The 27,930-nt window shown below is 49.3% G+C and overlaps 1 protein-coding gene across 3 annotated transcripts in view; it reads left to right on the top strand.

The window, feature by feature from the left end:
- The window catches only part of CPNE5 (copine 5), an 86,283-nt gene that overhangs the window by 14,201 nt on the left and 44,152 nt on the right, over positions 1-27,930 (top strand). The window contains exons 3-9 of one of the 3 annotated variants that reach the window (XM_077161632.1): positions 52-98; positions 23,210-23,313; positions 24,491-24,530; positions 24,728-24,804; positions 25,313-25,372; positions 27,410-27,460; positions 27,756-27,819. In XM_077161632.1, coding sequence (XP_077017747.1) covers positions 52-98; positions 23,210-23,313; positions 24,491-24,530; positions 24,728-24,804; positions 25,313-25,372; positions 27,410-27,460; positions 27,756-27,819 — 443 coding nt within the window. Of the gene's footprint in view, positions 1-51; positions 99-23,209; positions 23,314-23,461; positions 23,527-24,490; positions 24,531-24,727; positions 24,805-25,312; positions 25,373-27,409; positions 27,461-27,755; positions 27,820-27,930 lie in introns of those variants that run through there. The other 2 variants (XM_077161633.1, XM_077161635.1) reach the window with 2 other exon arrangements.

Here is a 27,930-nt window from a genome sequence, read left to right as displayed (position 1 = left end):
CCACCTTCCTCTTGGCCTGTGGCGTTAACTCTTTTTCTCCTCTCCCCACAGTGTGTGTCATGTATACTCAAGGAATGGAGAACAAGCAGTGGCGGGAGGTAGGTACATCCCTTTCCCACTCCGGAAACCATCCTGCCTGTGATGGTATGTCTGTTTGTCTCTTACTCTGGAGGACCCCCACCCTAAATGTTTCTAACGGTAGCATCCAAGTCCCCACGCCTCCCCCAACACCACCGGGTTGTGCAAAGGATGGACTCTTCCTTTGCAGGGAGAAACGAAGATAGACGGGGATGGTTCCTGACCTCAGGGAGCCCCAGATCTGAGAGGGGAGACTCAGTGCTGTCTTCAGGGAACCCTCAGTCTGTGAGAGAGAGACACAGGGCGCCCCCACCCTCTGAGCCCTCCTTGTCTGGTAGCTGGAGTCATGGATCTAGCATCCAGCACCCATTGGGTCTCAGTCACAGCAGGGATTCCATGAATGTTTTTTGGTTGATGAAATGGGCCACCCAGGTCCTTCCTATGATTTCTGACTATCATGAGCATGGCTTCAGTTGTGTGATTTCCTACTCAGAAAGCTTCAGTGACTCCCTACTGCTTTGAATCAAGTCTTACTCACTAGCCTGGCTTCCAAGTCCCTCGGCAACCCAGGACCATCCACTTTTCTATCCTTGTCTCTATTCCTCTATTCTGTTGCCTCCCCACCCTGCCACCATTGTGCCTTCTGCTCCGTCTAAACCTGACAACCCACAGCGCCTTGTTTGTGGGCCCCTGTGCTGTCCTGCCTCTGGTCTTTGCTCCTTTATCTGCCCACTCATCCCAGTGCCTTCTTGTGCCTCCTGAGCTCCTCTCACCCTCCTGTTTATATGCCATCTCCCCCAGGACCCTTCCTGGTCATGCTGGCCCATCCTTGATGTCTTGGATCCCTTGGTTTAAGGGCAGTTTCCCATGATGCCTTGCACTGACCCAGGCCAGACTCCCTGAGCTCCTGGATGCAGGAGAGGCTGCTGTCCCCTACCAGCCTGTGGTAATATGTCTGGAGGGTAGAGACCCAGACTCATTCCTTTTCTGGTTCTTGTTCATGCTCAGCAGCCAGTCAGACCTTAGTTGGGTGAATGAGTGAGTGGTTGAGGCAGTGCTCCAGGCCCCCCTCCCAGCTGCACAGGAGGAGCTGTTCTAGCATAACCTCAGGGTAGGGTGCAAAGAAGGGGGAGCCCAGGCTGGTAAGACCCTGCCCGAAATGGGGCAGGGGCCTTTGTGAGGCAACCAGTGCGTGCCAGTCTGCTGACAGCTCAGGTCATGGAATGGCTGCAGGGCCCAATGTGATGGAGTGTGCGAGGAGAGGGCAGGCTTGAAGGGCCCAGCCAGGAATCACTGAGACTTTTAATGGAAGGTGGGGGTCTCCTGGAGACCCTCAGTCTATCCCCCACCCAGCAGCCACAGGGATCGTGTCAAAGCCCAAGTCAAATTCTGTCCCTTGGGGCAGGCCACGGTGGCTCAGCAGGCAAGAATGCTTGCCTGCGATGCCAGAGGACCCGGGTTCGATTCCCGGTGCCTGCCCATGTTAAAAACAAAAAGATTCTGTCCCTCCTCCAGTGGGCCACCAGGCCCCACGTGACCCGACCTCCTTTGCCTCACTGCCCTTATCCTGTATGGCTCGCCCGGGCTCAGCCACCCTGCCCTCCCTCCCCCAGGTGTCTGCAAGGCCTGCCCCAGATCCTGACTCAGAAACTACCTGGATGGCCTTCCCTGGCCCCCCGATCTAGCATTTCTACCCCTCCAATATCCTTTTCCCCCTTTCCCTGCTTTTTCTTTTTTTTTTTTTTTTATGTCATAAGAAAAGTTTTATTACAACATGAGATTGGATGGAAAATTACCTCAATGACACAGACAAAATGAAATGGATAAATGGAGCATGAAGATGGACTGGTATTACAAAGGTCTGGAGGGCTTAATTTTTTTTTCCTCTTTCCCATAGTGCTTTTTTTATTTTTTTATTTTTTTTATTTTTTATTTTTTTATTAACGGAAAGAAAAAAAAAAAAGAAATTAACACAACATTTAGAAATCATACCGTTCTACATATGCACTCAGTAATTCTTAACATCATCACATAGATGCATGATCATTGTTTCTTAGTACATTTGCATTGGTTTAGAGGAACTAGCAACACAACAGAAAAAGATATAAAATGTTAATATAAAGAAAAGAAATAAAAGTAGTAATAATAGTAAAAACCAACAACAACAAACAAACAAGCAAACAAAAACAAAAAAAACCCTATAGCTCAGATGCAGCTTCATTCAGTGTTTTAACATGATTACTTTACAATTAGGTATTATTGTGCTGTCCATTTTTGAGTTTTTGTATCTAGTCCTGTTGCACAGTCTGTATCCCTTCAGCTTCAATTACCCATTGTCTTACCCTGTTTCTAACTCCTGCTGAACTCTGTTACCAATGACATATTTCAAGTTTATTCTCGAATGTCCGTTCACATCAGTGGGACCATACAGTATTTGTCCTTTAGTTTTTGGCTGGATTCACTCAGCATAATATTCTCTAGGTCCATCCATGTTATTACATGGTTCATAAGTTTATCTTGTCTTAAAGCTGCATAATATTCCATCGTATGTATATACCACAGTTTGTTTAGCCACTCTTCTGTTGATGGAGATTTTGGCTGTTTCCATCTCTTTGCAATTGTAAATAACACTGCTATAAACATTGGTGTGCAAATGTCCGTTTGTGTCTTTGCCCTTAAGTCCTTTGAGTATATTCCCAGCAATGGTATTGCTGGGTCGTACGGCAATTCTATATTCAGCTTTTTGAGGAACCGCCAAACTGCCTTCCACAGTGGTTGCACCCTTTGACATTCCCACCAACAGTGGATAAGTGTGCCTCTTTCTCCGCATCCTCTCCAGTACTTGTCATTTTCTGTTTTGTTGATAATGGCCATTCTGGTGGGTGTGAGATGATATCTCATTGTGGTTTTGATTTGCATTTCTCTAATGGCCAGGGACATTGAGCATCTCTTCATGTGCCTCTTGGCCATCCGTATTTCTTCTTCTGGTAGGTGTCTGTTCAAGTCTTTTTCCCATTTTGTAATTGGGTTGGCTGTCTTTTTGTTGTTGAGTTGAACAATCTCTTTATAAATTCTGGATACTAGACCTTTATCTGATATGTCGTTTCCAAATATTGTCTCCCATTGTGTAGGCTGTCTTTCTACTTTCTTGATGAAGTTCTTTGATGCACAAAAGTGTTTAATTTTGAGGAGTTCCCATTTCTTTCTTTCTTTCTTCAGTGCTCTTGCTTTAGGTTTAAGGTCCATAAAACCGCCTCCAGTTGTAAGATTCGTAAGATATCTCCCAACATTTTCCTCTAACTGTTTTATGGTCTTAGACCTAATGTTTAGATCTTTGATCCATTTTGAGTTAATTTTTGTATAAGGTGTGAGATACGGGTCTTCTTTCATTCTTTTACTTATGGATATCCAGTTCTCTAGGCACCATTTATTGAAGAGACTGTTCTGTCCCAGGTGAGTTGGCTTGACTGCCTTATCAAAGATCAAATGTCCATAGATGAGAGGGTCTATATCTGAGCACTCTATTCGATTCCATTGGTCGATATATCTATCTTTATGCCAATACCATGCTGTTTTGACCACTGTGGCTTCATAATATGCCTTAAAGTCCGGCATCGCTAGACCTCCAGCTTCGTTTTTTTTCCTCAAGATGTTTTTAGCAATTCAGGGCAACCTGCCCTTCCAGATAAATTTGCTTATTGGTTTTTCTAATTCTGAAAAATAAGTTGTTGGGATTTTGATTGGTATTGCATTGAATCTGTAGATCAGTTTAGGTAGGATTGACATCTTAACTATATTTAGTCTTCCAATCCATGAACACGGTATGCCCTTCCATCTATTTAGGTCTTCTGTGATTTCTTTTAGCAGTTTTTTGTAGTTTTCTTTATATAGGTTTTTTGTCTCTTTGGTTAAATTTATTCCTAGGTATTTTATTCTTTTAGTTGCGATTGTAAATGGGATTCGTTTCTTGATTTCCGCCTCAGCTTGTTCATTACTAGTGTATAGAAAAGCTACAGATTTTTGAATGTTGATCTTGTAGCCTGCTACTTTGCTGTACTCATTTATTAGCTCTAATAGTTTTGTTGTGGATTTTTCCGGGTTTTCGACGTATAGTATCATATCGTCTGCAAACAGTGATAGTTTTACTTCTTCCTTTCCAATTTTGATGCCTTGTATTTCTTTTTCTTGCCTAATTGCTCTGGCTAGAACTTCCAACACAGTGTTGAATAACAGTGGTGATAGTGGACATCCTTGTCTTGTTCCTGATCTTAGGGGGAAAGTTTTCAATTTTTCCCCATTGAGGATGATATTAGCTGTGGGTTTTTCATATATTCCCTCTATCATTTTAAGGAAGTTCCCTTGTATTCCTATCTTTTGAAGTGTTTTCAGCAGGAAAGGATGTTGAATCTTGTCGAATGCCTTCTCTGCATCAATTGAGATGATCATGTGATTTTTCTGCTTTGATTTGTTGATATGGTGTATTACATTAATTGATTTTCTTATGTTGAACCATCCTTGCATGCCTGGGATGAATCCTACTTGGTCATGATGTATAATTCTTTTAATGTGTTGTTGGATACGATTTGCTAGAATTTTATTGAGGACTTTTGCATCTGTATTCATTAGAGAGATTGGTCTGTAGTTTTCTTTTTTTGTAATATCTTTGCCTGGTTTTGGTATGAGGGTGATGTTGGCTTCATAGAATGAACTAGGTAGTTTTCCCTCCACTTCGATTATGTTGAAGAGTTTGAGGAGAGTAGGTACTAATTCTTTCTGGAATGTTTGATAGAATTCACATGTGAAGCCGTCTGGTCCTGGACTTTTCTTTTTAGGGAGCTTTTGAATAACTAATTCAATCTCTTTACTTGTGATTGGTTTGTTGAGGTCATCTATTTCTTCTTGAGTCAAAGTTGGTTGTTCATGTCTTTCCAGGAACCTGTCCATTTCATCTAAATTGTTGTATTTATTAGCATAAAGTTATTCATAGTATCCTGTTATTACCTCCTTTATTTCTGTGAGGTCAGTAGTTATGTCTCCTCTTCCATTTCTAACCTTATTTATTTGCACCCTTCTCTTCTTCTTTTTGTCAATCTTGCTAAGGGCCCATCAATCTTGTTGATTTTCTCATAGAACCAACTTCTGGTCTTATTGATTTTCTCTATTGTTTTCATGTTTTCAATTTCATTTATTTCTGCTCTAATCTTTGTTATTTCCCTGCTTTTTCTTTTCATTATCACTAAACACTGTCTACCATAGTCTGGCTTGTTTATTTATCTTGTTTCTCATCTGTCAGCTCCACCAGAACAGGAATTTTCACCTGCTTTGCTCACTGCTGTATTCTGAGCACTAAAAGCAGTGCTTGGCCTCCAGTAGGTGCTTTAGAAATGGCTGTTAAAGGACCGGGGGGGATGAGAAGAGGGAGGGGGGCTACCATAGCTGACAAGGACGTGGAGCTGTTGTCTCTTTCCCATCTCTGCTTCCTTCCTCCCCCACTGATCTCCAGGGGGAGCTTGTTTTCAGGTGCAGAGAGGACTGTGGGAGCTGGGTCAGGGGTGCGGGTCCCGGCAGGCAGCTTGTGGCTCTTGTTCAACAACAGAACTGTCCCTCCTTTGTCTTGGAGATGAAGATTTAGCCAAGTGTCCTAGTTTCCTAGGGCTGTCGAGACAAAGTGCCACAAATTATGTGGCTTAAAACAATAGAACTTTGTCTCCCAGTGCTGTAGTCTAGATTTCTGAAATCAAGGTATTGGCAGGCCATGCGCCCTCTGAAATCTGTAAGAGAGAATCCTTCCTGGCCATTTCCTGGCTTCTGCAATCCTTGTTTTGTCTTGGCTTGCATCTGTAGCACTCTAATCTCTCCGTCTCTGCCATTGCATCGCGTTCTCACCTGTGTCTGCCTGTCCCTGTGTCCAGATTTCCCTCTTTTTATAAGGACACCAGTCGTGTTGGGTTAGGACCCATCCTAATCCAGTTTGGCCTCATCTTAACTAATCACGTCTTCAAAGACTATTTCTGAATAAAATCATATTCCTGGGACCAGGGATTAGGACATGAACATGATCTTTTTGAGGGCCACAATTCAACCCTACCCGGCCCAACCCTGGAAGGTGAGGGCCAGAGGCGGGAATGTTGTTTTCTTTGATGGGGAGTGAAGAGGAACTTACTGGTCCTGTGGCCTTTTTGGCTGTCCAAAGTGTCTGGATATTGCGCTGTCCCCCTCCGGTGATAGAAGCGCAGCAGGGTGGGACAAGAGGCAGGATTCAGCTGAAGCTGAGCCTCGGGAGCCCCGCGCCCAGGCCTTCTCCACCCCCACGGGAAGGAAAGCTGGTGGGCTCTGGACAGACTCAGCTTGGGGTCTTCACTGAGAGAAGGAAACCTTGGTAGCTAGCAGGGTGGGGGCAGCTGTGAGAAACTGCAGAGAGGGGAAGGATGGGGAATGGTCCACAAAACAGTGCCAGGACCCCACTGTCCCGTCTCCCCCAGATGACATGATGAGAATAACCAGTAAAGCTTCAACATCTCAGACTTGATTAACAAGCCCTCCTTTCCTCATTGGTGGACAGGCGTTTACTTCCCCCGCCCTTCTTCCCTCAGAGGTTTGGCAGGAGCAAGTGGCCTTAGGGGGTGAGTTTTATCCCTAAAATGTGTGGGGAAATATTTCCACAGGGGCAGGGGCTAAAGTTTACTTTTGCACCCTCTCCCGGACTCAGAACCAATTAAAGTGTAAATCAGATTGCAAGGGAAACGTTTAGCCTACTTAAGTGAACTAATTACTTTTGAGGCCTTTTGGCCAAGCTTCAAACAAACCAGGAATGTGCTAATGTCTTAGTGATTCATTAAGGAAATTCTGGAAGGGCCTCTTCTGAAGGGCACTGCTTGGCAAGCCGTTAATTACATCCTGTAATTGAAACTTGTCTCCATTTAGCTCAGGGTCCCTCAATGTCTGAGTTGAATCTTGCTACCACATGCACCCATAGCCTAGGAAGAGTTGTGAAGGGGCAGCGGGCAGCATAGGAAGGCGTGGGAGGCTGTGGTGTTGCATACACCTGTGCCTCATTCCTGGTCCAGCCCTTCCTGGCTGTGGGACCTGGAACAGATCTCTTTACCTCTCTGAGCCTCAGTTTCTGCACATGTAGTAGGGAGACGATAATAGCTACCTTAGAGGTCTATTGTGAGAGCAAAACGAGATGCTGGCTGTGAAATGCCTGGCCCATAGTTAATGCTCGAAAAATATTGTGCATCTTCTGAAGTATTTGTGCCCTTGCCGGCCACACCTCCCCCCCCCCCCCATTTCCAGTCAATATTTGCAACAATAAGCATTTATGAGGTGCTAGGCAGCATACCACGTGCTGAAGTTAAGAGAGAGTTGGATCAAAAGAACAGAGCTTCACCAAAAGGGAATTTGCAGCCCGGAAGGTGAGATGCATGGTGCGTGAATAATCCTAACAGAGGAATCAGTGAGAAGAGAATTGTAGATGAGAATAAAATGGGAGTTCAGGGAAGGGAAGGTTATAGCCAGAATGCCACATTCAGCTAAAGCATTTTGACAGCTCTTTGGCTTTTTTAAAATGGAATTTGAAACTAAACACAAGCCATTTGGATGAGGGCAGCATGATATAGAATGGAGGGGAATGCGGGTTGGTTTGAAGGAACTTCGGACCTCCTCGTTCTGCAGAGACAGAGAGACACGTCTGGCCTCAGGGCACAGTATCATGGTGCTAGATTCCCAGCCCAATTCCGAATGCCTGCTTGGAAGAGGTGAGTCAAGCTGGGTTTTGGAGAAACAGGGGGATATGGCACAGCAGTAAAAGTGGTAGCATAAGCAGAAGGCACGGAGACAGGAATGAAGAGGTCAGTCAGGGTCCTGGGTGATTGGGGGAGGGTTACAAATGGTGGGTGGGGTCTAGGGAAACCAAGGAGGGGTGGTGAATCACCAGGGCTGGCAACAACTCCAGTCAACCTCTGTCTCTTCTCACCCTCTGTTCTCATCTCACGGTCACGTGAAACATTGGGGGACCCACTGGAAGACATAAGGGCCGGGGCTGTCGATGCAGTTCGTGTCAGCATCCCAGGGCAGAGAGCAGGGTGGAGAGTGGGGAATGGATCCAGAGGGGCAGCGGAGACCCTCCAGCCCGGGCAGCGAACAGATGGGAGTGGCCAGCAAGATCGGTGGGTCAACTGACGGGGCTCGTGGACGTTGGGCTGAGGACAGCCGGAGTCATGGGGTCAGAACGCCAGAGTGGGAGGGTCGCTGGAGATCAGGGAGGTTGACTTTGTTTACCAGGGACCAGCAGGCACCCAGCCTTTAGGGGCGGAAGTGGAAACATTGAGCCACATGTGCTGTCTCAAGGGCACAGCTTTCAGGCTATTTCTGCAAAAGGGAGGATACACTTAAACAAATCGGGCCCCACTTCCTTGTCTGATTCTCTGTGTGACCCACGGAGGAAAGATTCAGGAATGGAGTATTTAAAGAAAAAGTCAGATGCGTCTCTACAGAACTCCTCTGGGATTGAAGGCCACCCTCGCAAGCAAACAGGCGCCAGGCCCTGCTGCTCCGACACTGGTTCACTGCCGTTTGGGAGCAAAGCGTTCCTCCTGTAGCGGGGTCTTGGCCGAGGGATAATAATCCCATGACAGGGTGTCAGGCAGGCATGGCCATTTTCCAGGCAGGGCTCAGACTAGGGGTCTGCAGTAAGGCCGCAGATGACCCTGGGAAGGATGAAAGCTGCTCTCGCAGCCCAGGATTGCAGGGTTTCCACTGGTTGTAGTCCTTTGGGCCATTTTTGTGCCTTCTGAGAAAGCTTCATCTTCCCAGCACCTGAATCTATTGCCACATTTTATGAAAATTGACTTAGGATGTAATTTTAGCCCAGTTATCTGCCTCAAGGCCTGCAGAGGCCCTCTGCCTGGCCTGGGGAAGGCAGGACAGCCCAGTAAGAAGAGTCCCAGAAATGATATCTCTGGGAAGAGGGACATGGCAGGGAGCCCTTTATGGTTCTCCGCTGAAAAACAGGGGTGGTGATCCCTGCCTCTCCCTCTCCGGGCAGGCAGCCGTCCTGGAGGAGGGTCCTGTGGAAGGGAGGAGATGGAATTTCGGGATCTCACTGTCTGGCTGATGGACCCACACACCACCTGCAGGACATATGGCCCCAGTCGCCACGCCCACACCTCTTTGCAGGGAGAGCTCAGTCTATTTTTCAGTAACCTCAGCCCATCTAATATTTTTAACACCAGCTGGGAACGAAGGTTCATCTCTAAATATTCAGAATGATCTTCCTTGGAGCAACTCGATATGCCTCTCCACAAAACTGATTGAGCCAGCGTGTGTGTTGGCACCTACTCTGCGCCAGGGGGTGAAAGCTGGGCATGCACAGGGGGGCCAGCCCACAACCAGAGGAGCTTAGTTTCAATTCAGGGAGGTAATAACTAGCAACAAAAATAATATCAAATGCAATGATAGCGAGCCCTCAGATCACAGTAATGTCCCAGCACTGTTCCAAGCCCTTTGGAAATACAAACTCATTCAATCCTCACAATGCCCTATGCAGGGGGAATTGTTATTGGCCCCATTTCAAAGGGAGGAAACTGAGGCACAGAGAGATAAATATCACAGTAGTTTGTAGAACACGATGTTATAAGAACTGTAACAGAGTTATACATCAAGGGCAAAATTCCACCTGTTGTTCTTAGTTCTGTCCTCCTGAAGGGTACAGGGGAAGTTGATTTGCTCTTCCACCTGCTCACCCTCTCAATATCTTAGTCCACTTTTTTTTTTGTATGCTGTATGGTGGGGGTCACATTTTATTCTTTTTCCATGTGATTATCCCATTATTGCAGCACCATTTGTTGACTTTTTCTTTAGTCCATTTTTGTGATTATTTCTATCAGTGGTTTTTTTTTTTAAATATTATTGTTGTAATATATACAACTCACAATTTCCCATTTTAACCACTTTCAAGTGTATCATTCAACAACATAAATTACACTTGCAGAATTCTGGTCCCATCACAGAGGTTCCTTTTTATAGCGCTGTTTCCCATCCCTTTACCAGCCGGTAACTGGGGGCGGCTTCTGTGGACAGGTCCAGTTCTCCAGCCCAGAGCATCACGGGATGGCTCCCTCCACACGGGGGCTCGAACTGAACGATGACGCCCGTCCCTTCTGGCCTCTGCATGTGCCCCTGTGCCTCGGGCTCATAATGCATCTGGCAATGCCATTTTATATTATGCCAATCTTTTTGATAGGTATCTTCGACTTGCTTCACACAAGTTTGGGGGCTCCTGTATCTTTCTCACTCGAGCCTCTCTGCAAACTGGATTCCCCCACCCCAGCTCAGGCTTAGCAATTGAGTTTTGAATCTAAGTGTGGGATTTTACATTTTATCCCTGTTACTTGTCAGACTCGGTCTGTTGTTTGTGACGGTTTGTGAAGGTCATGTCAAATTCTGATTCTGCCTCCAACATCTGGGCTCTCCTGGCCCCAAGGGGCTGCAGGCTTTGTCCACACTGGTGATAAGTGGTTGAAGGGTTGATGCTGTGGTTCCAACTAGAGAACTTTGCCTAGGTCGGTCCCAGTTCTCTAGTTGGTCTTCGGGGTATGCTTGTCATGTCAGCCAGCTTGAAAATCTACCTAACTTTGTCCTCTTCCATCCCACGCTTGACACCATGACTATCCGTCAAGTGCCTTGTCAGATGAGGTCCTCACCTTGATATCCAAAACCCTGGGTCCCAACCCAGCTCTGGTTATTTGCGAACTGTGTGGCCTGCTTGAGGTTTTTATCTTCTCTGGGTCTCAGCTTACTTTTTTGCAAAAAGGGGTTAGGAGCCCTTGGGAGACTGAGTTCTGAAAACGCCTGGGGCTGTGACTGCCGTGTGCCGCTGCCCAGCTTGGCCCTGGGTTGCTCCACCACAGCGGCTGGTCACCTCGGGAGAGGACCCAACGGGTTGGACAGCCCTGCGTGCGGGAGTACTCAGTTTCCCAGCAAAACCTGGTCTGGGGGCTCCAGCATTTGAATGACTCTCAGTAGTGAGGACTCTGGCAGACGAAGGGCTTGGAGGGAAGCATCCCAGCCCTGTGGGAAAGATCTCCTCGGGAGGGGCTCTTCCAAGAAAGGCCAGGCCAGGCGGTGCCGTCAGTGCTGACTCATGCCCAGAGCACCACAGCAGGCCTGGCTGATGGGATGGCTGCAGCCGACGCGGGGCGGGCCTGGCCGGACTGGGCCGCACACCCTCCCCTTGTGCTTTTATTCCTTCCTTGTGTCCTGTCTCTCTGGGTGGGTGGCCTCCCAGGCTCTGGCCCTGTCTCCCTCCCTCCCCCTTTCACCCTTCTTTCTTCCTCCCTGGCTCTGGCCTCCTTGAATTGTCACCCTCCCGCTCACCCCCGGTGGCCTGCATCCCTTCTCCCCGCTTTACCTCCTCCTGAACAGAAAAGCACTGGGTCCGCATCTGCTCTGCTCTTCGTGGCTCCGGCGTACGCTGCACTGACCCTGCGAGAGGATGTTAGCCTCACGGCACAGAGGTGCATACTTGAGGTAGCTTGTCTGAGGCCACGGTCCATCGGCCGCAGGATTGGGAATCAAGTCTGTTATGAACTTATCTATCCCAGGTTGGCTGTTTACAGCTGTCTGATCTTTCAAGATGAGCTTGGGGTTGGCACCCTCCATTTTGCAGAGAGGGGTCTGCCTCTGTAAAGAGAGGTTCCTCCTGAGTCTTGCACCCCTTGGGAAGCCTTCAGTGGTCTTTGCTCTTGTCAGGCAGCTGGATTTTCAGGGCCCGGACTCCCCACCAAAAGGGTAGGCAGTCCAGAGTGGAGGTTTTCCTTCACGGCCCAGGTGGGTCCATGGGCACCCGCGTACAGTCTTAGGGTTTGGGCTTTAAAACACGCTTTGTTTCATATCCTGCCCTCACTACTACCACAGATGAGGAAACTGAGGCATAGAGAGGTCCTGGGCAGCCCAGCTAGGAAGTTGTACAGCTGAGATGTGAACCTGGTCTTCTGATTCTGGATCCCTGGTCCTCCCCTCTGCCCAGGCTGTTGATTTTGAAAGTGGGCTAGAAAAAGTCAAGGTAGGCAGGTGGTACCTCAGGGACCAACTGAATTCACAAAATCTTCTGCCTCTCTTTCCCCCATTCAACCAGAGATGTTCATTATTTCTGTACATATATTAGACATGAACCTAAGATTTCATTTGAGTAAAGGATTTTGCTTTTTAAAGCTCTAGGTTCTAGGCCAGGTCCCTTGATGGCTGTAGAATCTATTTATCCTTTGGTGCTAGTTGTGACTGAACTGTTGAAAGGATGGGCTCTGAGGTCAGGGATTCCAAATCCCTACTCACCACCTGCCCAGCTGGGGGATCTTGGGCAAGTGTTTAGACTCCCCAGCCTGCTGTGAGGATTAAATGAGCTAATTCGTGTAAAGTGCCTGGCTGCCTGGCGCATAGAAAATGCTCAGTAATGGTTCTTATAATAAGCCGTAAGTGAGAAACCAATGCTTTATCCAAAAGAAGGAACCACTGATGATATCATTTCAGACATGGGAATGCCATTTGGATAGGAGCTATAGATATTTTTGGATGAGCTGGGGGAGAAGTGGTCCCAGGACCCCTCCTTGATGCCTGGCTGCCTTTAGGGTGGGGCTTGCTCAAGGCCCCCCGTCCCCCACCTGCTACCACCCCCCAACCTCCCAGGGCTCAGCCACCCCAGCAGTTCAAGGGGGGACCCTGGGGCTTAGTGGGGAGTGTTTTGCCAGCAGCTTGGCAGCCAGGAGTGTTGGTAAAGGGCCATTCCCTCAGGAACTGGGACCAATTTAACAGATTATCTGAAACAATGGCTAATTAGGAACTAAGCTTTTTGGCAGGAAGTCTTTCATTATGTGGTTGGTAAAATTTTTCTCAGGCCACTGATGGAGTCTGGGACCTGGAGAGGAGCTTTCTCTGTCCAGGCCTTTGTCCTGTGGTGGAGCCTCAGTTGTCCCACACACACCTCTGAATGTAGGAGTGAAGTCTCTAGCCCCTTCCTTACCTAGGGATCATAACAAAAACAGGATGTGGCCAGGATGTGGCCAGGAGGTCGCCAGGCCACAGAGACACAAAATGCAGGGGTCATGGGTCACAATGTGTGACTTTGGGCAGGTCCCTTCCCCTCCCCGGGCTGGACTTCCCTCACTCTACAAGGAGGGGTGGCGCAGAATCCTGGGCGCTTCCATTGACAGAAACCTGAGAAAATGTTTTAGGGCTAAGAAGGTGGCAGGCCTGGCATGGGACCAAGTCGTCTGTGGCCCCCCAAGGCCCTCCTTTCTGTGATCCATTCTCCCTGGCCTCTGGGCACCCACCAGGACCCTGCTCCCTGGGCCCACCTTGGAAAGCACTTTCCCCTTTCCCATTTCTATTTGAGACAGAAAGCTTTCTGACCTCTAATTTTAATCCGAGTGAACATAATTCAGGAGGGGCCAGGCCTGGGTTCTGCAGCAAGGCTTTCAGACTCCCCAGTTAAGGAACCATCAATAATACATGAAAATTACAGGGGGAGCTGTGGCTGGGGTGGGGCGAGCTAGCTTGAGAGTGCCATCTGTCAGCCCCAGACTCCTGTCCAGCACAGCTACTGGGGCTTTGCAGCTGGGGGGATGTTTCCGAAACTGCATCCAGCTGTAATTTTAAGAAGACAAGAGCTGCTTAGACCCAGGGCCGTTCAGATTGTTCAGGCTTGCAGAGAGCCACCCACTCATTACTGAGGTGGGGTCTGCGGAGAGCACCAGGGGATGCAGCACCCCCGTCACTCCTGGGAGCACTGTGGGGGCCAGGAGGGGCGCGGCACCCTGTTCCCCCTCCCCTGCCCGCGGGGTGCCTTGGGGAGAGCCCTCTGGCCTCCTTGAGCACTGCTCCTCCATCTGTGAAATGGAGACGATAATAGTATCTCCTCCTCGAGGTCATTGAGGGGATTAAATGAGATCATGGCTGTGTGGAAATGTTTTGAAGATGTGAAGTCATGATACAAAGGGGAAGGAGGAGGAGGATATGAGGAAAGAAAGAAACCTGAGAGGGAGGGGGCGATGACAGGTTTCTGGGAGAACCAGGGCACCAGGCGGGCGGGGCCAGGAGCCTCCGACCTGGGCTCCCCTCACTGCCCTTTTCCTCCCTCCCCCTGCCCTGTCCACCCCCCTCCCCTGCCTCTGTTTTCTCATTGGCTAATTGAGATGATTCGGTTCCTTCTGGCCCTAAACTCATTGGGTTCTAGGTCAGCTCATCAACCAACAAATGTTTGGGGATTATAGAAATCACATGAGGGTCCAGGACTGGGGGGTTGGAGACTGGGGGCAAGGGCGGACAGAGGCCCAGGTCAGGGACGCTCGCCTGTACCACCTGACCCGTAGAACCGCCCACCCACAGGAAGGGCTGGCAAGGTGGAAGGGACGGGAGTCGCTGAAGAAGTTCAGAGGTCGGGCTGGGTTCAGAAGGACAGCGGGAGCGAAGACTGGACAGGATGTTGTCCCAAACTCCTTCACGGGTTAACCACTCATTGATTAGTGACTATATCAGCTCCTTATTGATTTGAAGCCTGTTTCTATCTCCCATAAGTTAAAGGGTGACTTTAGGCAAATCACCCAATTTCTCTGAGTCTTACCTTTTGTAAAAAAAATTATTTTATTTATTAAACATACCAACATTCAAACACAAACATTCTTACCATATGATCATTCCGTTTTACCTATATAATCAGTAATTCACAATATATCACGTAGTTGCATATTCATCATCATGATAATTTCTTAGAACATTTGCATCAATTCAGAAAAAAATAAAAAGAAAACAGAAAAAAATTCATACATACCATACCCCTTGCCCCTTCTTTTCATTGATCACTAGCATTTCAATCTAAATTTAACATTTGTCCCCCCATTATTTATTTTTATTCCATATGTTTTACTCGTCTGTTGATAAGGTAGATAAAAGAAGCATCAGACATAAGGTTTTCACAATCACACAGTCACATTGTGGAAGCTATATCATTATACAATCATCTTCAAGAAACAAGGCTACTAGAGCACAAGTCTACAGTTTCAGGTACTTCCCTCTAGCCTAATACACTTTAAACTAAAAAGGACATATCTGTTTAATGCAGAAGATTAACATCCAGGATAACCGTTGGACTCTGTTTGGAATCTCTCAGCCATTGACACTTTATTTTGTCTCATTTCTCTCTTCCCCCTTTTGGTCGAGAAGGTTTTCTCAATCCCTTGATGCTAAGTCCCAGCTCATTCTAGGATTTCTGTCCCACGTTGCCAGGAAGGTCCACACCCCTGGGAGTCATGTCCCACGTAGACAGGGAGAGGGCGGTGAGTTTACTAGTAGTGTTGGCTGAGAGAGAGAGGCCACATCTGAGCAACAAAAGAGGTTCTCTGGGGGTAACTCTTAGGCTTAATTTTTTTTTTCTAAATATCAAAAAAACACCAAATAAACTCAAACATTCCTGTTTTGATCATTCTGTTCTACATATATAATCAGTAATTCATAATATCATCACATAGTTGCATATTCATCATCATGATCATTTCTTGGAACATTTGCTTCTATTCAGAAAAAGAAATAAAATGAAAACAGAAAAAAAATTATGCATACCATACTCCTTACCCCTCCCTTTTATTGATCACTAGCATTTCAAACTAAATTTATTTTAACATTTGTTCCCCCTATTATTTATTTTTATTCCATATGTTCTACTCGTCTGTTGACAAGGTAGATAAAAGGAGCATCAGACACAAGGTTTTCACAATCACACAATCACCTAGTGAAAGCTATATCATTATACAATCATCTTCAAGAAACATGGCTACTGGAGCACAGTTCTACATTTTCAGGCAGTTCCCTCCAGCCTCTCCATTAGATCTTGAATAACAAGGTGATATCTACTTAATGTGTAAGAATAACCTCCAGGATAACCTCTCCACTCTGGAATCTCTCAGCCATTGACACTTTATTTTGTCTCATTTCGCTCTTCCCCCTTTTGGTTGAGAAGGTTTCTCAATCCCTTGATGCTGAGTCCCAGTTCATTCTAGGATTTCTGTCCCATGTTGCCAGGAAGGTCCACACCCCTGGGAGTCATGTCCCATGTAGACAGGGGAAGGGTGATGAGTTTGTTTGTTGTATTGGCTGGAGAGAGAGGCCACATCGGAACAACAAAAGAGGTTCTCTTGGGGGTGACTCTTAGGCCTAATTTTAAGTAGGCTTAGCCTATCCTTTGTGGGGAAAAGTTTCATATGAACAAACCCCAAGATCGGGGGCCCTGAGCCTTATCTTGATTTCCTTATCTGCAGAACGGGAGAGAATAACCGTGCATGCTTCCCCATGGTGCTTTGAGGAGTGAGTGGGTCAATGCACAGAGACGCCCAGCCCCGGGCACATGGTGGTGGGTTACCTGAGGATACTCTCAGGAGGCAGAACATGCTCCGCCGTAACCGCTTCATGCAGCACGTCTCAAACATTCCCATCTCTCCTCTCCCTCCTTTAACAAACTGGAAGCATAACCCCCATAACCCCCAAGGGTTACCCAAGTTGTCTCACATGGATAGTAAATGACAGAATCAAGATCTGAACCCAAACCAGTGAGGGTCCTGGACCCATAGCCTGATCACCTCACAGCACCACCGTGACTTTGGGCCCCACTGACCCTCAGCCATGGGCATTTATGGGGAGATGACACAGGTGTGGGGAGCCATTCCAGCTTCCTTCTATCATTGCTCCACAGCAGGTAGGAGGGGCCCAGGTTTTAGAAATCTGGAAGCCATAGGGAGAGCCTCTTCCCAGGCTGCCTTGCCCTGCACCTGGAGTTGGTTAGTCAGCTGGTCTCAGCAGGGGCTGCGTGGGCCCCAGTCCACAACCCCGATCTTACTACTAAGTGGCCCCCTTGCCTGAGGGTTCCTGCTGCCTCCCCTCCCCTGACAGTGGCCCGAGTGAATTTACTTCTCCAGGCCTAGGGTCTCTGAGCAAACCTGACACATTTCCTGCCTTTTTGCTGGTCTGTGCATGGCCAGACGCATGCTACAAGGAAGACAGGGCCTGGGTCTTAATGAAGTAGTTTGGTTTTTAAGACCAAAGGACCGACCCTGAATTGTCCCCTCAGGCTCACCTGGTGGGCGGAAGAAGTCTGAAGAGAAACTGCTCAGTGCTGGGGCCTCTTTAGACTGGAGGACAGAAACCTTGCTCGGGATGAAGGGTGAGGCACTAAGGCACTAAGCAGGAAATGTTAGCAGTTAGAGCCTGGGCAGTGGAGCCAGAGTTTGGGATTTAGAAAGAACTGGAATGTAGAATCACTAATTTACTGAGAATTTTTTATATGTCAGACTTTCTTCTAAACACATTTCATAAATTGTATAATTTAAAACTCCAACAACCCTCTGATGTGTGATTGCATTATCACTCCCATTTTGACAGAGTGGAAACTGAGGCACAGAGAGGTAAAGGGACCTGCCCAAGTTTACACAGCCAATGAGTGGCAGAAGCAGGATTCGAACTCAGTACGTCTGGCTCCAGATGCTGCGCTATTAACAGCTTCACAAATGGGGAGTGTTTACTTGTAAAGCAATTAAAACAAAACAAAACAACTTCACTTTTTACAAACTGTTTTAGTTTCCTAGGCTGCTCAAGCAAACACTATGAAATGGATTGGGTTACACTATGGAAATGTATTTGTTCATGGTTTGAGGCTGGGAAAAAGTCCAAGTCAAGGCCTCAGCAAGGCAATGCTTTCTTCCCAAGGCTGTGGCGTTCTGGGGTTGACCGCTGGCGAGTCTTTGTTCTTAGCCTGTCACATGGCAAGGCACGTGGCGGCGTCTCCTGGTCTCTCCCTTCTCTTCTGGTTCCATTGATGTTGAACATGTCGGTTCCTGTGGCTTTCCCTCTGTCTGAATTTCATGCTTACATAAAGAATAAAGGACTCCAGTAATAGGATTAACCCATCCTGGCTGGGGCGGGCCACACCTTCACTGAAGTAACCTTATCAAAAAGCTCTACTTACAGTGGGTTAAATGTAAGAACATGCTTTTCACGTGGGGGTGGGGGGTACATACAGCTTCAAACCACCGCGCAGCTTTACGTGGAAAAACCCGCCTTCACAGCTAGAATCAGTGGTATTTAAAGCTTTGGGGGATATGCTCCTTTATCAACAAACTGATGAAAACCGTGACTTCTCTTCCCAGAAAATGCAGACAGCCTTTGCCTTCAGGTTCAGGGCATCACAAACTCGCTCCAGGTCCAGGCTGACAGCCTCACACACTGAGTCTCACCTGGCAGTTTTCCCTACCTACCCGGCCTCTCTCTACTGCTTCGTGGAGTCATGAGTCGCCTGAAGGTCAAGACACACCTGTGCGGATGGGGTTGGGGTGCTGGCCCCGGCTCCTGAGAGCGCCATCGAGGCCCTTGGGTGGGCCGGCATGCTGAGACCCTGTATTCTGGGGGGTCCTTGGGACATTGGGTGTCTCGGTTTCTTGATGACCTTAATGCTGCATAGTTGAATCTGGGCAGAAGAGGGCTGGGGGATGGTTTATGTCAACTGAACCAGAAATTGTATGAGTTGTGAATGTGTTTGCTCATGACAAAATGTATCTGTCAGGGTCCTGGCAGGAAAGAGAGTTCTACTCAGGTGTTTCACTGAAGAGATCTGGTGAAGGGATTGCTGTCAGAGTTTGGGTGAGGCTGAGGGAACCCACAGGAGCTAGTGCCCCACCCAAGGAGAAGCAGCAGAGAGCTGTCACCTACCCCCACCCCCCCCACCCCAGGCTTGCAGGGACCCTCGGGGGAAGAAAGAACCGAGACTGGGCAGGAGTGGGAAGAAATACCCTGGCCTCTCTTTTTCCCCCACCTCCTCCCAGTGCCTCCCATTGGTCAAACCCAGCTGGAACCCACAGGGCAAGGAAACCAGCAGGATGCTGTCCAAAGGGTAGCAGTCTCCTGGGGCCTGGAACAGGACAGAGAATGGAGCTGGGGGGTGGAGGGGTGGACAGCAGGAGACTCGCCAGCACTCAGAGAACAAGCCTTGAAATCAGTCCAGGGCTGATTGCCAACCCTGTGCCCCACCCCCGCCACCTCCGGGTCCAGAGTCCCCCTCCTGGCCTCATAGTTGGGTGTGGGGCAGGAAGACCCTGCTTGGCTGGCCTGGGTGCTCAGTCCTAGCCCTGCACTGGCCCTTGGTTGAGGGTGCTTAGGTGGTCCTGCTGCCCACCTCCCATTCCCCCCCATAAATCCCAACTTCTGTGTGCAGCAGAGCCCCTGGGAACCACTTAATTTAATCCCCAAAGAAGTTTCAAGTCTGCCTCCCCTTTGAGGGTCTCAGTGGAGTTGAAATGTAATTAATGCTGTTTAATTGATATTCTTGGGGCTTAGTCACAGAGGTTTTAGGAGCCCTCGGGAGCAGAGCGTCCATTGTGTCATGTCTGAAGTTTTTGATCTACTGGCTTTTCAGAGGGTAGCTCATTTCCAGGTTCCCTTCACATAAGCACTTAATCTTCCTTTCTCCCCCATGGAAAAGGCTACCTCAGCTCCTTCTTAGGGTCCCGCCTCACCTCCTTGACCCCTCAGGGTCCTCACTTGCCAGCCCACCCACCAATCACAGTCACTTCATACTAACAGATTTCTGGGCTTCCCTTTAGCCTTTGTTCATCAGAATTCCCGTGCCCACCAGTGTTTGGTGACCTGTGTCCCAGACCGTGGGAGCAGCATGAGGGCCCCTGGCATCCTTAGCCCCCGAGAGTGTGGATATAGAGAGATTTGGGATGGGCTGGAAGGGCATTCAGGGTTGGCTTGGCTCCAGGCTGCTGGTCAACCCACCCTCTCCTTCTCCCTCTCCCCCAAGGAGGATTTGCTGCCCCGCAGTTAGATTGCATGCCTTTGTGTGCTCCCCACTGCTCAGGCACTCATTACTCCTCTCTCCAAGTCCCTTCTAGCTTGAAATTCTGTAATTCTACGTAGAACGAGATACAGCAGGCAAATTGATTTTTTTTTTAAAATCAGTTCAGTTGTATTCCTGCCTTCATTAATCAGAGTGTAAATTGGAACTGACCAAGACCTGGTGGCTTCTTGAATTTTAAAAATTCAAGTTTTAGCTTTTTTTTTGCTTTGTTATTAGCCCAAGTAATGAAGGCTATAAAACATCTTCAGTGAGTCCCTGGGTTGTAGATTTGCAGTTGATTTTGATGTGCGTATGTTAATTACCTCTGCGTCCTGGTAATACCTCATTCCCCAGCCTAGCTCACTTGCCCCCCTTTCCTGCTCTAGGAGACCCTCAGAGTCCCCCTCCTCATCCTGTTTCCAGGGGATCCGTCTTCTTCTCTGGCAGAGCTCAGTCTCTTGGGAATTCCCCACTATTGAAGCTTCAAGTGCCATTTAAAAGCAGCATTGTCATCTTCCCTAATGGGTGTTTTCCTTAGAGCCTATGCTGAGGGTGGGGCCGGGAGAGAGGCTGCACAAAGGAATTCTTGCTTCTGGGTTGGGGTTTTATTTAACATCCTGCCAGTGGGATTTTTTGAGGTGTTTAAGGGAGGGAGTCATCTCTTCCTTAAGAGAGGATTCTCTGAAATCTGGGCACTCACCTGGAATATTCTGCAAGAATGACACTAGGAGAAATACTCCTTTTGTCTGAAGGCAGGAGGTATTAAGAATTAGAAGAACAGGAGAGGAAAATGTAGGAACCCTGTTGGAACAAAGGCTAAACTTTATACAATCACTATCAAATTTAGGGCATGGGGCAGGAAGCCAGTTTTATTCAACTTGGTGACCTCCCCATTGCCTTACACATAATAGGGCATGCTTGTGGAGCAAACCTCATCTTTATATGATTTTCATAACGCTTGATGAATCCAAGCAGCTAGGCAAGGTAAAAATATCATGGGCTTTAGAGTCAGGCATGCCTAAGTTTGAATTCCAGCTCTGCCTAGCTGTGTGATCTTGGGCAAGTCACTTAACCTCTCTGATTCTCAGTTTCCTCACATGTAGAATGGGTAAAAAAAATTCAGAGTTTTTCTTTTTTGTGAGAACTGACTGAAATAACTTATGAACTTGCTTATCACTTGCTCTGTTGGGCCTTCATTGGGGGCTCTCTAAATATTAGTTTCCTTCCCCCTGCAATATTCTCATTCACCGGTGGTTCCCAACTTTGTCTGCACATTGGAATCACTAAGGAAACTAAAAACATCGCTTGTTCAGGTCCCACCCATAGCGATTCAGATTTGATTGGTCTGTGATGGGGCCTAAGCATGGATATTTTTAAAAGCCTCTGTTAAAGGGTTATGCTTTTTAAAAAGGTAAACTCATAACTCCCATACAAACATAAAATGAACACATAACAGAGATTTTATTTAACTCATTAATTAGTGAGAGAATCAGTAAGATGTTACAACCAGTTCAAATAATTCAAGCCACATACATAGAAGCTATCAGGCTTGCTGAAATGAATTTATAAATAGATGCAAAATCCACAAGGCAATAATCAATTGTATTTCACTGGACAAAATTCATTTGCATTTCTAAAGACAAGAATCATTTGCATTTTTCTGTGTTTTCTATAAGTTACAGAGAGACAGACATAAAGTAGCTTAAAGGTAATGAGAGGTGCAGATCCCTGTGGAATCAGATTCTCTGGACAGGTGTGCTGTACAGGGCCCTCAGTCATCTTTTGTTCCATCTCTTTCAATGTCTTTCACCCTCACTGGTGATTCTTATGTACTATGGGGAGGGGACCCCACCTTAGACCTTTGTTGTCACACTGGGTTGTACTTATTTATTTACTTTAATACTTAAAGAATTACAGCGTTCTCCATTCTATTTGTCTTTGTAGCTCACTCCCCAGCCTACTGTCTGCTTAAGAACTGCTTGTTGAATTAGTAGTTGAGTCGAATTGAATAATACCTTTAGGAAGTAGGGGGGACAAGTAGTTGTATTTTCCATCTGCAGATGAGGCTCCAAATGACTCCGATCAAGTCACACAATTAGCTTGAGATGAAGTTGGGGCTCAAATCTATCCATCCCTTATTCAGGGTTGATTCATTCAGCGGTTCACAAGTGCCCACTGTGTGCCAGTCGCTGGGGAGCAGTGCCTGGACGCAGCAGGCTGTCCTGGCCTTCCAGGCCTCACAGGTGGTTGGTGCATTGTGGCTTACAGAGCGTGGACCCAGATGCCTGGGATGCTGTCTTGAAGTCAGCCATTATTAGCTCTGTGAATTTGGACAAATTACTTAACTTTTCTGTGCTTCTGTTTTCTCCTCTACAAATCGGCGATACCCAATTGGCAGAGGAGGTGCTGCGGGGGTGAAATGAGCTAGTGCGGGCAAAATGTTTAGAACGGTTCCTTGCCACACAGGCCACTTTGAGGAGCAGGTCACAGCGTGGCCTCTGGCTTCTTCAAAGTGAGCAAGCAAGGGGAGGCACCCAAGACAGAAGTCATCACCGGTTATAGCATAATCCGGGAAGGGGCATCCTATGAGCTGTGTCCTATCCTGTTCATTAGCGGTAAGTCAGTAGGTGCCGGGCAGGCTCACGGGGAGAGATTACCCGAGGGCTTGAGCACCAAGAGATGGGGATCTAGAAGGCTGCCTCCCCCCATCCCTGTCCCCACCCTCATATTTACAATTGGGGCATCAAATAAATACACACCTAACGTGGATCAGAATCAGAGAAGAACGGTGGTCAAGGGGGCGAGCTCAAGTTCAGTGAGGGCTTGGGGAAGGAAAGGACCTGTTGGGTGAAGGATTAGGAGAGTTTCCTGGAGAGGGTGGCATTAACAACTGACCTTGAAGAATTGGAGGAAATTGGAAGAAGGGGGAAGAGAGGCCAGGAGAAGGGCTTAGCACAGGCAATGGCATTGAGGCAGGGAAGTGAAGGGCCTGCTCAGGTATCAAAACCATCCAAATTGGGTGCAGCGTAGATTCAGATAGAATAAAACTGGCGATGCAGATGGGGGCCATAACGTGGATGGTTTCCACTGTTGGCTGGAGGAGCCCACGTCTCGATTGCGAGGAATAGGGACAAGGACCGGGAGGGGCATGGCTTCCAGCAGGGCCAGAGCCAGCGCTGAGAGCCAGGGCCCCACCCCCCACCCCCCGTCCCCGCCGGCCCAGCCCAGGGGTCCACGGCTCATCTCCTCCCGCAGTTCGGCCGAACCGAGGTCATCGACAACACGCTCAATCCCGACTTTGTGCGCAAGTTCATTGTGGACTACTTCTTCGAGGAGAAGCAGAACCTCCGTTTCGACCTGTAAGTGGAAGACCAGGCCCGGAGTGGAGCTGGGGGGGCGGGGGGGCTCGTGATGGGAGGCGGGAGTTCTTTCCACCAGGCCAGAAGGAAGGAGCTGTGCACGCAGAGGGAGCCCAGGGCTGGCCAGGGAGAGAAGTGACAAGTAGCTCAAGTCCCAGCCTCACCTCCCACCACGTATGGAGAGGGAGAGGACGTGGGGGAGAAGGAACCAAGGTGCCACTCTTTGTCTTAGCTTGGTTGTGGGAGGGCAGTGGGCTGCCGGGCCCTGGGGCAACCCTGGGCTTCCTGCTGAGAGGCTTTCAGGCCCCTGGTGACTGGGTAGAACCCCGTCACCTCTCTCCTCTGGAAGAGGGTCCCCTCTCGTCTCCCCCTTCCCCAGAGGTGAGCAGGCTGACGGGGCTCAGGACTGAGCACACCCCCTCCCTGAGGTTAAGGACAGTGGCATTTCGCTCCTGGGGGGCAGTGTGTTTTGGTTTTATGGGGTGTAGAGTGGTTGGAAAGTTCTTGTCCTGGAGAACTGTGGACAGAATGAGAAAGGTCTAGGGCCTGAGGAAGTAAAGGAAAAAAATGCAACAGAAGGAGATGAGTCTGTGGGGAGTGATGGGAAGAATTGAAGGTGACAAGATGGACAGCCGCGCACTGCAGAGGACTGGTGGGGAGGGAAAGTGCTCAGGGCAGGGGAGAGACAATGCCTGCCCCTCAGCAGGAGAGGCTGCCTGGGAGCAGGGGAGGTGGGTAGGTGAGGGGAGGAGCAGGCGCTGCAGCATTGGTCTGGGCAAGGTGAAGCAATGAACAGGACCCGAAGCTAAGGGCAAGGTGGGCCAGCCAGCCATGGGCCAGCCAGGGCGGCAGATCTGTACATTTTATTTTTTAAATGTATAATGAGGTGCACTATATATACATATACTATACTATATATCGAATCTTAGGAGCACATCTTGTGATACATTTTTACATCTGCTTCCACACTTACTGTCACTGCTCCAGGCAAGATATAGGGCAGGTCCGGTACCCAGGGAAACTCCCTGGATCCCCTTCTAGTCATTACCCCAGAAATAACCACTGCGTCAGAGCTCGTTTGTTGGGGTTCAGGGGTCCTGACTCAGCTTCAAGGACCCAGGCAGGGCTGGGCAGAACAGCCCCGGCAGCCTTTACCACTTCTCTGTGTTCCCTGCAGATACGACGTTGACTCCAAGAGCCCTGATTTATCCAAACACGTGAGTCCCGCCAGTGCCTGCTAAGTGATTCTGAAAGTGTCTTTTAAACACCCTAATCTGGGTCCACCCTGGGCTTCACGGTGGGTCTGCTGCTGTAGCCTGTCATTTCAGAGCCCTTAACACTTCCAGGGGCGAGGTTATGGGGGAGGTGGAAATGACTGTGAGCGGAGTCGGTGACTGTCTTTTCTGATATGCAGGATTTCCTGGGCCAGGCCTTTTGCACCCTCGGAGAGATTGTGGGGTCCTCTGGGAGCCGCCTGGAGAAGCCCCTCACGTAAGTATGTGTGGGGTGCAGTCTGCCTGGGCTGCCTCCCCAGCGATGAGCTACCTCACGTCTTCCTCTCTGCTGAGTCCTGGCTGAGGCTCAGGGTAGGAGGCAGAGCAGTGGGCCTGCCGGGAAGGCGTTTGCAGGGTGATTAGGAATAAGGAGATGCCCTGGCCTCGCAGTTTTCTTGGAGGGATCCAAGCTTGTCTATTAGAGCTTCAGGGAGGTCCCAAGACACCATCTGGTCCATGCCCACGCCCCCACTGCCACTCTGGTCATTGCATGGTGGAAGAAACTGAAGCCCATGGTGGGGGGTGTCTTGCCCAAAGCCACACAGCTAGCTTCAAAACAAGGTCAGGGAAGTAGAGCTCTCTTTCCCCTGGCCTGTGGCTTTTGTACAGCTTTGAGGGTCTGCAGAACCAAAACCAATTACCAAGAATCCAGATGCCAAGTTCTGTGTCCACTGAGGCCAGTGGTTCTCTGCTCATGCGTGCTCTCTCTTCCTCTCTCTCCACAGGATAGGAGCATTCAGCCTGAATTCCAGGACAGGCAAACCCATGCCAGCTGTATCCAATGGGTAGGTCACCCAACGTCTCTGGCCCTGGAGTCCTCAGACATTCAGCCAGCTCTGCAGAGGGGGTCTCGCAGTCTAGTCTTAGTCCCTGCTGCCCCCGTGAATGTGAATTCAGTTAGAGGGACGGAGAGGGCCCTGGGCCCCTCCCCAAAGACTCAGGCTCTTCATGCGCAGGATCGAGGCACCTGCGCTGCAGCTGGCCCCTGCCCCCGCCCAGGCTGTGCAGCTGGCCCCTGCCCCTGCCCAGGCTAGAGCTCAGATATCCCAGTGGGACCCAGTGACACCTCATGGAGCAGGGAGGGGCTCGAGGCAGAGGCTGCTTCCAGGAATCCAGCCGGGGCTGGGCATTTTCTATTCCTTCCTCTTTCCCTGGGCTGTTTTCTTTCCCACCTCCTACTTCCCATCTTCTACCCTTCTCCCTCTCTCCCTTTTTCCCTCTTTCTCTCCTTCTCTTTGCCCCCGCCCTTCCCCTCCATTGCTTTCACTGTTAGATGTCAGCCTCCTCCTCAACATAAAGCTGGCTCCCTGGGTGTGGTGGACCATCCTCACTGCCCCAGCCCCACCCGGACCGTCTGCTCTTGGCTGGCCTCGTGCAAATGTGGGCAATACAGACCCTCTCTCATTTCCCCTCTTGGCTCGAGGGTTCCCATCTTGGCTTCTTTCTCACCCTGGCTGGGGGGCAGGGCTTGGAGAGTCAGCCCGAAGGTAGCTCCAGCAGACAGGTATTTTGGCTGGGCAAGCAGAGCTCAGTTGGCCTTCGCTGAGGGCTCCAACAAGTTGGCATCCAAGCAGCCAGATTGGCTACCAGACCAGCTAGATGTGGGGAAGGGGCCCCCAGGAAAGCCCAGGAAGGTGTGAACACTCATTTACCAGGAGAGTAGGTAAGCAGCAATTGGAGAGGGAGCACGAGTTGGAGAGAGAAGTGGAGAGGGAGAAAGCAAGAGCAAGAAGGACCTGAGCAAGGGAGGGACAGAGAGTGAGACTAAGGAAGGTCCAACCGGGTAGGAGCAGTTTGGGGCAGGAGGGGAGGGAAAGAAAAGAGGGAAACGGAAGAGGGAACCAGAGGAGGCTGGTCTCAAGGATTCCATCTTAAACAAATCATGTCTTTACTACCAGGAAGGGTCAGGGGTGGGAAGGGGCTTTGGGAACACTGAGCTCAGCGGCCTACATCTTAGGAGACAAGCTGGCAGGCACTGGCCCCTGCTGTGGCCAGACATGGTCCCTCCTCTGCTCACCTGATCTGGGGCTGGTTTCCTTCCCTCCCCACCTCCTCTTGTTTTGAGAGCCTCTTCCTCCAAAAGCTGGTGTGGGGAAGCTCCATCAGTGTTTCTCAAAGTGTCTTCCACAGATGGCATGCTGGTGACTCTAGGACTGGCCTGAGGTGTGAGGCTGGACTTAATCAGCTTGCACAATTGTGAAGTAAAGGGGGCAGGGAAGGAAATGATGCTCATTGAGGCCTTCTCTGAGCCAGGCATTGTGTGTGTGTGTACATTAGTTCGTAAAATGGTATAATAATATCCATTTTACTGATAAGGAGACTGAGAGGTGCAGTGACAAGCCCAAAGTCACACAGTGGTTGGACAGTGTGATATTTCTCTCTCCTTCCCAGTGGCCCCTGACTGGCCTGGGGCTTCCCCCTGGGTTAGTCCCAGATGCCAAAGTGGAATGGGGTGGTGCTGGGGAGAGGGGCACCACCTGACCAGGGCAGAGGGGGTACAGGTCCTACCCTGCAGGAAGTTGAATTCCTGGAGGGGATTATCTGGGCAAACCAAGTGACTCAGTGACTCTGTCCTGGTTGTCTGCTTTACTTTGAAACTGTGTGGTTGGCTGGGATCTCCCCAAGGGAGTCCTCAGCCAAGGAGTTCAAGGGGAGTTAGCCGGGGGAGAGCACCTAGGAAAGCTGTACCAAGCATATACCGGCCCTCCAGCCTTGCTCCCTCTTGCTGCTGTCTCTCCCACGATGAATGGAACATTCAAGGGCCCTGGGGTTCAGCTGGGTGTGGGGTGGGGTGGCTAGCCCACAAGGTCTTTTGCCCACAGAAGTGGTCTTTGGATGGAAAGTTTGAGAACCACTGGTCTGGAAGCCTCCGGGTGAGTCTGGATGCTTTTCCGATTCTAGGACTTTCGTTACAGACACTGTCCTTCCTGGTGGGCTCTTGGGGAGCAGGGGGCGGGGCAGCTCCAGGCCTGGGGCCCTAGCCCCAGGGACTGGTACACTAGGCTATGCTGCCACATGTATACTAGGAGACTGTCTTCTCAGGGGCTTCGGGAGAGATCTGCTGGATGGTTGGGGGAGGGGGCACTACGTGGAGGGGCTGAGTCAGGGAGCGTTCAGGTTTGTGTTTCTGAGTTCGTCTGAGTCTCCATTCATCTTCTTCTCTACCAGCGGTGTCCCAGGGAAGAAATGTGGCACCATCATCCTGTCCGCTGAGGAGCTCAGCAACTGCAGGGTGAGTGGTAGGGGGACAGGACGGGACCTGGTGTGGGTGGGACTGGGGCAGTGACCGAGGTCAGGCCTGTGAGCCTGGGAGCACATGTCCCAGGGAGTGGGGATGGGCAGG

This window comes from Tamandua tetradactyla, chromosome 5 (assembly GCF_023851605.1).
Source record: "Tamandua tetradactyla isolate mTamTet1 chromosome 5, mTamTet1.pri, whole genome shotgun sequence".
NCBI lineage: Eukaryota > Metazoa > Chordata > Mammalia > Pilosa > Myrmecophagidae > Tamandua > Tamandua tetradactyla.
Note: the sequence above shows the minus strand (reverse complement) of the source record. Positions and strands in the feature narration are given on the sequence as shown.